Here is a 15,256-nt window from a genome sequence, read left to right on the forward strand (position 1 = left end):
GATCGATGACTTTATGGGTATTTTTTCTCCTTTATTAGTCCACATTGGCAAAGACTGACACGTGGTATGCACAATTCGTATTTAACAGTCAAAATTAACAATCTAGTCACTTTTGCACCCACTCATGTAACAATATGGGTATTTTTGTCCTTTTTTCTTACTTTAGGATACTAGGTGTCCCTAACTGATCACTTTGTGATTATATTTGCCCCCTTACCCTATTTTTAATATACCATCTCTAATAAAATTCCTTATAATTATTTAAACATCTTTATAAAAATAATTCAATTTGTTAGCATGTTTAATAAGGAATATCTTTTTCTTATATTCAAGAATAAAGGTAACATAAAAAATGAAATGAAATTAACACAAAATGGATTGAGAGAAATATCCAAGGAAATTTTAGTAAGGAACCCTTGATTAGAGATAATGAAACAGAGGACTCTTGAATTTATGAAATTTTACTGAAGGACCTGTACGAAATTTCGTTTGAATTTGTGATGAAAATGACAAAATTGGCTTCATTTAAATGAACAATATAAACGACTTATCATTTTTATATTGTATGTTGTTCATTTTTCTACTTTATTTATTTATAGTCTTGCTTTCATTTGATTTCATTCCAAAGTCATAAATAAGTAAAATAGAAAAACGAACCATATTTCATAAATAAATAAACAACATATAATATGAAAATAAACAAATCGTCCTATCATAAAACTAACACTTAGAATGAAATCAAGTAAAACTAGGATTATAACAAGTAAAGTAAGAAAACAAACAACATTTCCTAAATAAATGAATAATGTACAGTATAGTAACGAACAAGTTATTTATGTTGTTCATTTAAATGAGGGCAATTTTATCATTTTTATCGCAAGTTTGAAAGAAATTTTATATGTATTCTTTAATGAAATTTTAAAAATTTAAATTTTTTTTTATTTCTGGTCAAGGATCCTCACATGAAATTTTCCCAATATCCAATAAGAGATTCGGAAGAACACAAAACAATGAGGAGCGATAGGGAGAGGGAGGGGGAGAGGGAGAGTTAGGTTGGTGCGTGTTGGAGTTGTTGGCTTGGTTGACTCCAAGGCCATGGCCACTTAAGAGAGGCCAAGTTTACTGCGAAGAGACCACTTAACATGCCACGCGGAGTTCAGGTGGGTCCCACGTAAACAGATATCCATCAAGAAAACTAAATTCAATTCAATCAATCCCATCTTGCTATAGAGAAAAAAAAAAAAAAAAAAAAACCCCCATTAAATCTTGGTATGTCAGACAATCCATCAGGTCAAAATCCCTCTCAATCCTAACACAATTTATTATATATATGAACCCTCAAGGCTCAACCAGAAGTTGGGAAGGCTTTCTTCAGCCAATTGATTCTCCATTTTTCTCTCCCTCCCTCTCCGTCTTCTTCATCCTCAGGCTATGACTATGGCACCGAACAAACTGAATTCCGAGGTAATTCAATGTTTTTTTTTTTTTGTAAATTTGTATTCACTATTCACATTTAGGGTTGTATAGGTAGTTGATGTAATTTTTAGTTTATTGCGCTTCTTGGTTGAAAGTTGAACTTCATTGGTGAGCTTGGGAATTTCTTTGGATCCCTCTAATTTCTTGGGTTTTGCTCCAGGGGTTTGGATGCTTAATTAGGATTTATTGTTCTTGATGCTATCTTGTTTTGTTAATAATCTAAATATGGACTCAAATTTGATGTAAATGTGGCTGGAATCCCATTTCTTTGGAGCTCCCAAACTTTTGGTTCGTTCAACTCTTCTAATGATAACCGTTGGTCAAACTCGGCTTCACTGAGAATTTGTTTTGATTTTTGAACGCAACAGAAACCTGATTGAATTGACAGTACTTTTATAATGTCCGTATTGGAGCCCCGTCACCTACTTGCTGCAGACCAAAAAAACAGGCGTTTCTGAGATGTGAATCCCAAATCAAGTTTTCCTGTATTTGCGATCTTACAAATGGGATTCAGTGGTCTTCAAATTTGATGTTAATGTGTTTGGAATCCCAATTCGTTTGGAGCTTCCAAATATTGGTTGGTTCAACACTTTTAACTGATTACCATCGGTTAAACTCGGTCAAACTGAGAATTTGTGCAGCAGAAACCTGTAAATGAACTTGTGATTGAATTGACAGTGTTTTATATAATGTAAGTATTGAGTCCTGTTACCTACAAGTTGCAGACCAAAAGCCTGGTATTTCTAAGATGTGAGGCTTAAATTGAATTGCAGTTATTTGCGATCTTACTATCAGGATTCAATGGTTTTTGATTTCATATGGGTTTCCCTAAACTGTTTGAATCTACCCATTTTCATGCATGCTAATTTTATCTCAAGAAAATTTGGGACACTAGAGAATTGATTGGCATATTTGAATCTAATTAGTGTGGGTCCCATGTACATGGAGTCTAAGAAATAGATTGTATTGTTCATGGCTTATGAATAGTGCGGCTATAGAGATTTTATTTTATATATTGGATGATATCTTCATAGAAGTAGAAACATCTTATAACACATTGGGCAGTCCTCCCCCTCACCTTTAAACCCCCCCTGGCGCCTAAACCATTTCTCATACATCTTTCCGGAAAGGGGAGAAAAAATAAGATGTGAATGGGTAAAATATCTGGTCTTCCTGTACTCGTTAATTAATCAAGTTAAGGATGCCAATGCATTTATTTAATAAAATAATATCTGTCAAGAAGCGAAATTGCTGTGTTTTGTTTTGTCTGAATTTGTCTACTAACAAAGAGGAGAAACAGAATACAAGAATGTTACAAATCTTTGATTTCCACTACATAGACCGTAGTATGATAATTGTCTGTTTTGGAGGGGATCAATCTCATGTAGCAGTGTTAATTTCCACTACCAACTGTTCACATAATTTCCTTGGTATGTTTGACATTTTGTATGTAACAGAGAAATGCAAATGGGTCATGTTCACCATCTGAGAATGGGTTTGCCCGTTCCTTTTCTCTCTTCCCTGCTGAGGCAGACCATGAGCTTCTCCAGTCTTCAATACAGGAATCAGATGGTCATCTCATAGAATTTTCTGAAGCCTTGAGAAGTATGCACATGTTTTGATAAGATTATTGATATCAACTGCAGTAAGACATGATCTTGATATAAAGATCTTTGTCCTTATTTTGTTTTAAACTCCTTCTAGCTGTTGCAAAGGCCCTTAGGCGGGCTGCAGAAGGAAAGGCTTCTGCTCAAGTTGAGGCTGCAGAATGGAAACGCAAATATGAGTTGGAGAGGGCACGGAATATGCAGTTGGATTATAAAGGTTCAAATAATTAAATTACTGCAAGATGCAGTTTCTGTGTTTGTATTTTAGTTTCATAGTTGTTGATCATGCAAAAAGAACAATACTTTTAATCAGCTTTGTCCATCTTAACTGCAAAAGTCCTCATCTTTGTTTACTTGGAGATTCTTGAGTTAATCCTTTCTTTTGATTGTTTCAGTTCAAATCTGAATTATAGGTCGTGTCAGCAAATCCCTAAGGCACTTTAAATTGTTTAAGACAATTTATTTTTGTTCATAACTTCAACATCTATTAAAGACTTGTTCCTTGATAAGAATACCTCATCTATCCCCAAATGGTAGGGAATAATGTACTGTGGTATAATTATCAAGACGAGAAAATCATTTTCAATATCTATGAGGGGACCATTTCATTGTCATTATCTCAAAGATACTGTTGTGAAAACACAGCAAAGAAGATTGTAAATTTTATTTTATTTTTGTAATCTCCATGATATCGATATTATGTGGCTTGTATTGTAGTCTCTCTTGGTATGCTTCCTGTCTCAACTGCTGCTTCATGTGCTGCCTCTCCCTCCCTCCCTCCCTCCCTCTCTTTCTTTCTCCCTCCAATTTATAATACCTCCTTGCTTCTTGTTTCTTTAGCAGTGCAGTCACGCCTAGCGAATCAAGGTGATCTTGATGATGTGAAGATGGATAAGCCAGCCAACAAGCCTCCATTTTGTGATGAAGATGGTGAGCTGTCTGAAAGATGCTGCTCAAGAAATGGGATTTGCTCTCATGAGGTTCTAAGGAATGGGAATCCTGATTCTGATGCCAAGATTGTTAGAAAGGTCTGTTGTACATCCCTGCTTTATTCAAAATATGTTGTTGTGATGAATCTTTAATTGATGGGTTGCTTATTGGTACTTTGAAGTACGGGTGGCCAATTTTTTGCTGCATAAAGTCCTTTTGTCTTATCTTGTTACTGGTACAAGGTTGTCTTAACTGCTTTCAAATTCTAAGCATCTCTTTGCACATAGAAAGGTGCATGTAATCTTAGTTTTTGACGAATTTGTTCTAGCAGCAACTAATCCATTGTCATCCCATTAATATTGTACAGCATAAACAGTCAACTGTATCTGAATTTTTTTAATCTTCTTCATCCCCCCACCTAGGAAAACCTTAATTGGAGTTGTTTTCTCTTGAGACAGGCTTCATTTAAACTTTCATGGTGCTGCAAAGGTGAGCAAAGTGATCAGCACAAACATGATATTGTCTCTTTTGAGAGAGGAAACATAACCACTGCTGAGCGCAGCAGTAGGCAGGTATCAACTCTGCCACTGAGGAGGGGCCTTATTACTTTAAAATAATTCTTACCATTTATCTAATATGCTTTAACTTAAAATTTTTCCCTCTTACTAGTACTGAAGTTTGCATACCTGTAGTGCTTTAACTAACAAGTCCTATTAATTTCAGATATCTCTGAAGTGGGAATCGTGCCCACAGACAGTGCTCATATTGACCAAACCCAACTCAGTTTCAGTCCGAATTCTTTGTGCAGAAATGACTAGGTAAGAATCCCAATATATCACCTATTTTGTTGTTTCTTTCACATTTATAGCTTTTCCGTGGGAAAAAAGATTCTTCCTAAGTTAGCAGTACAGTGCTGGATTTCAGCAGGGATCACTTCTTAAAACTATGTAATATGCCATCAAGGAAAGGCTTTTGTATCGGAGAGCTTGATTTGTTGCCAAACAAAAGAGAGCTTCAGTTAGTTTTCTGCTAATTCTGCTGGCCTTTCCCCCCCTCCCTTTCTTTAGGAAGGTTAAGGGATTTAATGTTATCATGAAACCTAAGAGCATCATGGGTTTTGATAATTTGTTTTTCTCTTTTATAAATATAAATTGCAGCTTGATGGAGGTTCAAAGGTTCTGGAAAAAATTATAAGTGGCTTAAATTAGTAATTCATGGTGTTGTGTTCGAGTTTGTATCTGGAAGTGGAAATTTCGTATTTAGAGCTGCAATTTACTTGCATATTATCTGATTTTCAGACCAATACAGGGATCTATCTTGAAGGGTGGATCTTCATCTTGACCTGGACTCTAGCCTGAATCTTGCTTTTCATATGCTGGTGTTAAGGACTAGAAAAATTTTTCCTGTCACTTTTTTCTTTGTTCAGCTTCACTTTGTAACATGCACAACGATCTTATCTTTGTATCCTTATTTTTATTTGCCTTCATGGTATAAACCTATAACCAGCTATGTATCTTGGTTTCCTTTTTCTTAAATTACATGATGATATTTGTCAAACTGGCTCATGTGGTATTACTCTTCTTATCTTTATTTTTCTTCCCAGATGGTTGAGGGAGCAAAAGAAGCTTAACATCTATGTGGAACCACGTGTTAGGACAGAACTTCTAAAAGAATCATCGTACTATAGCTTTGTAGAAACTTGGAAAGATGGTGAGGAATGAACTATTTGAGCCGTAATCTCAATTCAAGCAATATTTAACATGAAGGATGTATCAACAGAAATGCTTGTTGTGATTTAGTGAAGTTTTCTAGTATTATTTAATATCCTATATCTTTTTATTTTATTTTATTTTTAATGAATTTTCATACTTACCATGATTTTGATTACTGAAGAGAAAATTTCAACTGGTTGCAGATAAAGAAATTTCACTGTTGCACACTAAAGTTGACCTTGTGATTACTCTTGGTGGAGATGGCACTGTCCTATGGGTATGTGCAATCAATTCAAATTAACTTCCTTTTTGATTGATCCCTTTCTGTTATGCAATTCTTTAGTTGTTACATACATCAACAAATGTCAAAAAGAATGTTTTCTAATGATACAAATAATAATTGTATGTGGTTATACAATGTTAGATAAAGCTATCCTAGTAATGAAAATAAATGCCATGACAAATTACTAGAGTTTAGGGATTATTAGTCTCTTGATTTTATGCCTATTGAATTACAATAATTACAATGATTACATGATATATAACAATATTCTATGAACTGTGCAGGCAGCATCTATGTTCAAAGGACCAGTTCCTCCTGTTGTCCCATTTTCCTTGGGTTCTCTTGGCTTCATGACCCCTTTCCGTATCCTCCTCCTTCTACATTTATATTAACTTCTGTGATATAACATCCTTTTTTCTTATCTGATTGAAAGTTGAACTTAATATCCATCAGATAGTGAACATTACAGAGAGTACCTTGAATCAATATTGAAGGGTCCCATGAGCATCACATTACGGCACCGTTTAATATGCCATGTCATAAGAGATGCAGCTAAAACTGAATATGAAACTGAAGACCCAGTACTTGTTCTAAATGAGGTCACTATTGATCGTGGTATATCATCGTACCTCACAAATTTGGAATGTTACTGTGATGATTCTTTTGTCACGTGTGTACAAGGAGATGGATTAATCTTATCCACTACATCTGGAAGTACTGCATATTCTCTGGCAGCTGGAGGATCAATGGTCCATCCTCAGGTACTTGAAGAGAGTTTTATTAATGTTTCTATTTCTGAATTAAACTGATCAGGTTAATGAGTAAATTTTTAAAATCTTTCAGTTTCAAGAAAACAAGCCAATTCATTGGCCAAGTTTTTGTTATAAACTTCTAAGAAGCTTTGCTTAGTACATATGGTCTTTGCTGTGCTAGAAGTCTTGGCAAGACAAAAAAATTTGATATTGAACTAATTTCCATTGTGGCTTGTGGACCTTCCTGGCTAGCACTGCCAGGAAGTCCTTGCCCTGTATGTATTGCTTTACTTCTCTAAAATTGGTACTTCTCTCTTATCATGGATTTTTTTTTTTTTTTGGCCAAGCTATTTTTATACTTCAATTAAAATTTATGGCAAAACTTGAATATTGGCTAATAACTATTGGAAGGATTTTTTTTTTTTTTTTTTAAGAAATCTTAGATCGAGGACAAAGTGATATGGCACTGACATAAAATGTCCGTGTGCTTTAAGCTGCAGTTCGCCTGCGCCATTGTGCTTTGTTATACAGAGGGAGAAAAGGAATTTTTGTACGATAAAGAAATGATATGGCAGATCCTTAGAGTAAATTTGCAGTGCAAGACAATAGAATTGAGGAATAAATTAGTTTTTGGCATTCTGGACTGCATAAAAATATTTTAAGAGTAAGTTGTTGGAATGGATCAACTGAGAAGCTATTTATATAACAATTCAATAAGATAATTATAAATATAACTTACAATTGCTAGGACTTGTGTTTACCTGCATCTCCTTGCGCACGTGTCGGGACAGAAAAAAATGTAAAACCAAACATTCAATAAACACAACACACTTGCCAATTTTCGAGAGGTCTACTCTCCATTCAAACTTGACTGAGATTCTCCTTCAACCACTCCCCTTCTCGTCCTTTCCTTCTATATGCCCTATCGATTAATTTCTAACTGCTACCTCCTACATTTCATCATTGTTCCCTTGTTCTGCTTCTCTACTTTTATGCTTTCTATATACTTCTATATCTTTTGTTGGATCAGCAGTTCCTTGTTCTCCTATCGACTCTTCCTTCTATCTTTTGTAATTTGATTGCTAGTTCCGGAGCAGTGACCCCAGCATATTTCCAACCGAGCGCACCTGCAAGTGGATAAAACTGGATTTGAAAATGGTTGAGCTTTCCTAGACTTAAAGTTATTTCCTGAGTAGTGAGTTAGTAGTAATGAGGGTTTCAATAGGTTGTGTGGAGCCTTGGGTGCATAATTTTCTGCTTTCATTGGACGAGAATACTATAAAAAAAAAAATGATACCCTTTAACATTTTTAGTGAGACTTTGTATGTAGAAGGTGGAGGAAAACAAGTCACTGAAGAAATTCAGCTGAAGCACCTTCCAAATTTTTTAAAGCAAAAATCCATAAAGACATCACCGCAAACAGTCTGATTTAAGAAATTAGATTCTGAATGTTTCAGTTTTTGTGCTTAGACAAGAACGCTGAATTAAGGCAGATAAGCATAGCTACGCATGTCCATGTGATTTGCCTCCTTTCTTCCCTTCAGAACCCCTAGAAAATGTTGACTTGGTTTCCTTTAAAATGGATGGACGGATACACACAGCCAAAAAAGCATCCAACCTATGGCGAATTCTTTAAACAAAATGTAAAGGTGGTTTGCATGGTTACTTATGGTTTTCTTACAATTTACAATTTGTGTGAGTTGAGTAATTTGATTGCTTGGCTATCAAGCTATGTTTGTCTTAGACAAGTTGGGTTTGGGTATTGAAGGATTGCTGTGTACTGTGGCTTTTTGCTATTACAACTACGGTTTAATCATTTCTGCTTGGCCTCCTTACCCTATTCATGCCCTATCCTGACGTGGCATTCTTTTCTCCCCTTAAGTCTCTTTTGCTGCCTCGTATTGCCCTTTTGTATAACAGGAGGATTGCAATAGAAATTAACAAGTTCCTCTGAGAACTCATAATGCTTTCAGATTAACATGTCTTGTTTTTGCCACCAGTACAGTTGAGTAGGATGAAAAACTATTTTTGGCCATATTCATGTCCTGGATGCAAAATTCTTGGTGAAGAAATTCTGGCAGTGTGAAAATGAGCGAGTAATTTCTGTTTGCTCATTTATTTGAAAATAATTTATTACTTTGAATCGAAATAGCTCATTTAAGTTGTTTCATCACCTTATCTTTCTTCAAAGATTTGTGAAGTGCCTTTGCCTAAGCATTTCTCCAGAGGCATCGTTTGGCTAATTGATTCCGTCTCACATTCACTATCTTTCTGAAATTCTCTGCAAATTTGCAGGTACCAGGAATTTTGTTTACACCCATTTGTCCACATTCACTATCTTTTCGGCCGTTGATATTACCGGAGTATGTCACTCTACGGGTGCAAATACCGTTTAACAGCCGAAGCCCGGCGTGGGCTTCCTTTGATGGCAAGGACCGGAAGCAGTTGGCACCTGGGGATGCACTGGTGTGCAGTATGGCACACTGGCCTGTTCCTACAGCATGTCAGGTCGATTCGACGAATGACTTCTTGCGAAGCATACACGAAGGCCTCCACTGGAATTTGAGAAAGACTCAATCATTTGATGGACCTAGGGAGCTGTAATTTCTCAGTTCACTTTCTTGCTGGCTAAGTTTACAGGGTGTTCCGACTCCTCATCAGGAGATTGAGTATCTTGATCAGTTTGACTTTGTTCAGAATCTCTAGGTGGTAAGAAATTGGGCTATCATAAGTTGAGATATCTTGATTATAAGGTGTTACAATCATGTATTCTTCTTAGGTATAAGACTTATATACTTAGTCTTATATACTTAATATATTTTTATTCAATCAAATCAAGACATGTGGATTTTAATATAAAGACAATATTAATAACAGGAATTTGTTATAAAATCAATAATCTATAGAATATTCATATGTCTTGATTTGATTGAAAGCAAATACGACAAGTATACAAGGCTTAGTATATAATTTTTTCTCTTATTAGTGTCTTCCTTCTATGAATCGTTACTGGTAATTATTACCATATCCTGCACAGCTATGGCATTCATTGATGATGACGAAAGAAAGTAGAGTTTGAATTATAAGATAATGTGGTGGTGCGAGAGATTGCAAGAACTAGATATAAGAATCCAATGCTCTTGTATCCTATATGATTTGTGCAAGAGATTGATTGTATTCATGTTGTCATTATTTACATTAATTTTTTATTTTTCTTATTCTAGTCTCCCCCCTCCCTCCCCCTTTCTATATATCCTTTCTTTTGATCCTTATTTTAAAGTACTTCTAACTATCTCATTGGAATTAAAGAAAGATGGTTAAATAATTAATTTTGCTTGAAAATATAATGAACTTTCAATTTTATTTTTATTTAAATGAAAAGTTTTCAGATTTACGTTGCATTTTTTCTCATATTTAATGAGTTTAAATAAGGGTAATATAAAAAAAAACGTAATTAATATTTAACTAATATTTATCAAGTGTTTTATCTTAATGAAATGCAATAGTTGTATATGCATTAAAAATATTAAGTAAACACTAATATAGTTAGCGGTCATCTAGGTCGAATCTTTGATAAGTTAGATTGAAATTTGATTTCAAGTGCATAAATAGTATTAAATTGATTATTTTTTGAGAATGAATGAAGAGTTTCTTGGAGACTTGTAAAATGTTATTATTGTCAAAATGATTGGGGTGAATTAAATTTCACTTTCAATGGTCAAAAGTTTGTTTAAGGCAAGCCTAAAACAAGTAACTCAAGTGCAAACTAATCACTAAATTTCAAATGATTAATTTGGCACTCAAGTGATATTAAATGTAATATTAAATGCATAGCCAAAGTGTAAGTTTGATTAATTGGACATTGTGACAGCCCAAAATAGCATCTAGTCAAGTTCCAAACTTAATTTAAAACATGAATTCAATCTATCTAATGATATATAAAGTGACACACAAGGTAAAACCAAGAGAATAGTTAAAAATTAAGGCAAGTCAGTAATTCTACCATGAATTTCAGAAATTCCAGCAAAATATTTTCAAGTCCAACAATCAAATTACAAGTTCAATTATGTAAAATGAATATCTAATGGGTCATATGCATCACCATTTCAAATTAATAATTAAATTGAAACTAAGCAATGTTGAAATAGAAAAACTTAAATAGAAAGAATTTCTTCCTTTGTAGACCATAAGATTCAAGCATCTCTATAAGCTCCTTGAAATTGATACACCTTAGCCACAAAAACTCCATCTGTGGAGCCTTCAAGAAGCTTCATTGGAATCACATTCATGGCTGTAACAAGCTTCACAGTCGCATCTCCCAAGAAAGCCAAAAAGAAGAAATTGAAAACAAGATTTTGTGGAAGAGAGCTCTTAGATGATTTCACTCCCCTTCGATTTATAGTCAAGTCCAGTAATTTAGTGAAGATGAGGAGAGAAAGTGAGAGAAAATAGACTCAGTTGGAAGAAAGAATCCATCAAATAATACGAAGCCCAAAAATTGGGTGAAGTCAAAGAAGATCAATTGGGACTAGCTTTTCTTCATTTTTTTTCTCTCCATTTCCTCTTCACTTTCCATCTTAATCATTGAATCTATTTTTCAATAGTTGAGATTTTATGTTTCATAAACTTATTAAAATCTCCCCCCCCCCCGGGCCCCTAAATGCCTAGCAAATGATACAAACGGTGGAATGAGAAGCAAGATGAAGTTATCCTAGAAAAATGAATTCTTAACCCATTGACGGATTGCACGTGATTCTTCAAATTCAAAATAGAATAGAATGATTTGCTATCTTTTTTTTTTCCTCATTGGAAACTAATTGTAGATTTGGAAATTGAGTTAAAGGGCGATAATTTCAAAAATTTATGGAATGAAAAATGAATTGCCATGTGGAAAAATTAAAAGTGAAAAGTGTAGGAAGTAAAATTGAGTAAAAAGCTAGCTAGCAATTGTGAAAGTATAGAATAAGAGTTCAATGGAATCAAGAATGACTTAAGAAAAATATTAAAAATAAATGGAGAAGAAAATAAAATAAGATAAGGAAAATTTTCCAATTTATACTCTCTCTCCTTCTCTTTTCCATATAGTTACCTACAAATAAAATAATAAAATCAATGAAAAATGAATTTTAGAGAATTAAAAATAATATTCAATAAAATTTGAAAAAATATGCAATAAATCTAAAAATATTTCCTAAAAATATTTCTTTGCATTTTAACTAGAAATATTACTTACTTAATTTAAATTATATCAAAACAAGTACTAAAACCCAAAGATAAGAGAGGTAAAAGTGTGTAAAATACATGAATCATCACTTAAGGACCAAAATTCTTATAGAAGATGTTTTATAATAAGAACTACATTGCCAGCTAAATGAACCTTTCAAATTGAGGAAGATGCTTATGAAAGAGAAAAAGAAACATTAGAGGTTGAGGCAATGGGGCTTGCAAACTTATGATGAAATACATGCGGAACATAAACTGCTATATACTGGTAATGTTCAAATAATTATTGAACATATATTATAACTACAACAATAACAAATAATTTTATCTTATTAGATGTGATTGCTTATATGAGTTATATTATATGATTGTGCTTTACCAAACATTGATGCCCCATTTGGCATGATAAAAGCGAATTTGAAAGAATTGGAAGTAGAATTGAGCTATAAGTATAACTTAGAAGTGAGTTTAAAAAATGTGCTTAGTGTATTAGAAAATTAGATAGAATTGAAGAAAATTATTTTGAATTAAATAGATAAAAAGTGGAATTAAAATACTCTTTTGTCCTTCATTAAGGAACAAAAAAACAAAACGATAAAAACATAAAAACAAAAGCAATCGCATGAACTTGTTCGAGGACTCTAGTACTTCCGAATGGGGCATAACTCTTTAAATACATCTTCACCAAAAGGTCTCTGATATTAACTTTTTCTTTAAATGTTATTTATAATTTTTATTATCTTCCTCACAATAGCTACTTTAACTCTTCTTCGTATGTTGTTATTATGAATTTTATATTTTATTTTTGTACAGCTACACGTCCGTCTTAATATTCTTATCATTGTCACCTAATTTTTTTGGTTCTTGTTGCTCTTTCAATGCCCAATATACACTAACATTACTTATTTCATAACAGTTTGATAAAATTTTTCTTTACAGTTATTATTAAGTATTAAATATATACTAAAAAGTATCCATATTTGATAAAACAAAATATCTAATTTATACAATTTAATCAATTTTATGCAAATCATTTCACTTCTTTTAAAGCCATAAACTCAATACAGCACTAGTTTTCTCCGACTAGCCTTTGAGAAAAATCCCATTAGGCATTTGCGTCCATGCATACTAAACCCAAACCTAATGCCACCACTTCTTCATTGCCTTTTCATGAGCAAAGTTTCAAAATCATGCCATAGAGATTGGATTTTCATGGAAGTTGCTTTAAGATCAATCTTGCAATTTTGTTTGAGACTTTAATAGAGTCTTCATTTTTATGCTCCCAAACTCAATAGTTTTGTTTGAAGTCATGATCCTCACCACCCCAATTGCTGTGTTGGAATTTCACTACTACAAAAATAGCTATTAAAGACGCCTTTTAACATCGATTGTATAAAAAACCATTGTAAAAAGAAAGATGGTGACATAAATATAAATAAGTATTAATGATTTCACGTCAGTTATCTAGAAAACTGATGTTAAAACACATACTACATTGGTTAACACTACAACCGCCGTTATATGTTTGATTAAAAAAAATTTTGTTTTTTTAAAGTTTCCACGTCGGGACCAGTTTTCATGTCGGTTCCTTAAGGAACCAATGTGAAATATTCTTTTTTTAAATTAAAAAAGTAAATATTTCCATGTCGGTTACGTTTTAACGTTGGTTCCCTGGTGAACCGATGTTAAAACCTACTTTATTACCCCAATTCTTGCCTTTTTTTGTCAATTTCAGATTTCTACATGTTTCAAAATTTTGAACCCACAGCCGCTCAACTTTGAATATTTCACTTGTAGTTCATTCCAGTCTAGTTGTTGGACCGTTCGTCTGCCTCTGCTTGTCGCCATCTCATCCATGCAAGCTATCACTATCGTCCTCGCCGTGCTGTCTGCCTACTCTGCTCCATTGTCTCGCCGTCGCTACTTCCTTTGTGGGTATGTTTGATTTTTTTTTTTTCACTTTTTTCTTGTTCCTTCTTCCTCCTTTATTGATTCTTGATGGTTTTTTGTAATAATTTCTTCTTCTTTTCAATAGTGCAGTGTGTTGGCAAATTTCTTCCCTCTCCATTGTTGGTGTTGCATTTCAGATTTTCCTCTTTCTTGTTCCAAGTAAGATCTTTATTTATTTTTTTAAATTTATAATAGATTAGAAGTTGTTTTGCATTTCAATTTGTCATCTTGTTGCATTTTTTTCATTTAAATGGTTATGAGTAGAAATTTTACTATTATCAAATGCCGTAATTTTTGCTGTCTAATATTGATTTATTTTTTTATTATTGATATTTTGGAATGTCATAATTTTAGGGAAAATTCTGCCAAAAAAATTTAATTATTAAAAATATAAAAATTAATATGATTATTTGTTGAGTGAAATTTGTTTTGTGAATGTTGAAATTTTGGGATCATATATAATTTATTAATTTTTTTTCTAATTTTTCAAATTTTAAAAAATATAATTCAACTAAAAAAGTTTAATATACTTTATTTTTTTTATTTCTTTGGAATTGTTATAAGTTTATAAATTGCTTAGAATTACTTATAATACTTGAGTCAACAGTTGAATTTTATGTTAATTAATTAGGTAGTTAAATAATGGACCATAGTTAGATGAATGTTGGAAGAACAAGTGAAAAATATGAGAACGGGGTGGCATATTTTTTTGAATTTGCTAAACGGAGTGTTTCAAGTAAAAATGAACTATATTTTTGTCCATGCATCAAATGTTTAAATGGGAGTCGACTGGGTATTGATGAGAGAAGAAAACATTTGCTTTGTGATGGGATAAATTTGAGGTATAGGAAATGGATATGGTATGGTGAAACTGAAGGGATGAGTTTAATGTTCCAAGAGAAAGAAGTAGATGCAGATGCTTAGGATGATAGAATAAAGGATATGATTCATGATATTGGAATGAAGTTCTTTGTTTAAGTACATACATATGAGAGCTTACAAAGTGATGCAAAGAAGCTATTATACTCAAGATGTAGTACATAAGAGGATGACATATGTGATGAATCATATGCCAGATACAAAATTACCATGTTATCTAGCGCCGATTATTGATGGGTAAGTATTTTTTATTTTTACATGTGTGTACGTGCATATTGTAAGGTCTCCCTTACTTAACCACATAATGCTCCACAATCAAGGTAATCAAGGGATTAATCCTTAAAGGATTACCTAAGTTTGTAAAATCACATAAAAAGGATTTCTCAAAACTTTTATAATGGAATCCCAAATTCAACATTTCAAATATCAAACAATATTTAATAA

The 15,256-nt window shown here is 33.1% G+C and overlaps 1 protein-coding gene across 2 annotated transcripts; it reads left to right on the forward strand.

Annotated features, from left to right (window-relative positions):
* The first annotated feature begins 1,254 nt into the window (after positions 1 to 1,254).
* On the forward strand, positions 1,255 to 9,978 carry LOC129318159 (NAD(H) kinase 1-like). 2 transcript variants are annotated; one of them, XM_054962774.1, is made up of 11 exons: positions 1,255 to 1,464; positions 2,934 to 3,081; positions 3,181 to 3,300; positions 3,927 to 4,111; positions 4,472 to 4,585; positions 4,737 to 4,831; positions 5,617 to 5,723; positions 5,929 to 6,002; positions 6,293 to 6,371; positions 6,462 to 6,769; positions 9,056 to 9,978. In XM_054962774.1, exons 1-11 carry the CDS (start codon positions 1,432 to 1,434, stop codon positions 9,362 to 9,364), a joined length of 1,572 nt encoding a protein of 523 aa, XP_054818749.1. In that variant the 5' UTR covers positions 1,255 to 1,431; the 3' UTR covers positions 9,365 to 9,978. The 2 variants fall into 2 exon arrangements, with proteins under 2 accessions (XP_054818749.1, XP_054818748.1); XM_054962773.1 differs by having other exon boundaries at positions 1,257 to 1,464; positions 3,924 to 4,111.
* Positions 9,979 to 15,256: the final 5,278 nt, after the last annotated feature.

The sequence above is a fragment of the Prosopis cineraria genome, unplaced genomic scaffold (genome assembly GCF_029017545.1).
Source record: "Prosopis cineraria cultivar Desert tree isolate PC_DT_omini unplaced genomic scaffold, ASM2901754v1 PC8, whole genome shotgun sequence".
In the NCBI taxonomy this organism is placed as follows: Eukaryota; Viridiplantae; Streptophyta; class Magnoliopsida; order Fabales; family Fabaceae; genus Prosopis; species Prosopis cineraria.

Coding starts and splice junctions, on each gene's coding strand:
- LOC129318159 (XM_054962773.1), top strand. CDS start 1,432: ATGACTATGGCACCGAACAAACTGAATTCCGAG. Junction 4,112..4,471: donor ATGCCAAGATTGTTAGAAAG/GTCTGTTGTACA, acceptor CTCTTGAGACAG/GCTTCATTTAAACTTTCATG. Junction 6,770..9,055: donor GATCAATGGTCCATCCTCAG/GTACTTGAAGAG, acceptor GCAAATTTGCAG/GTACCAGGAATTTTGTTTAC.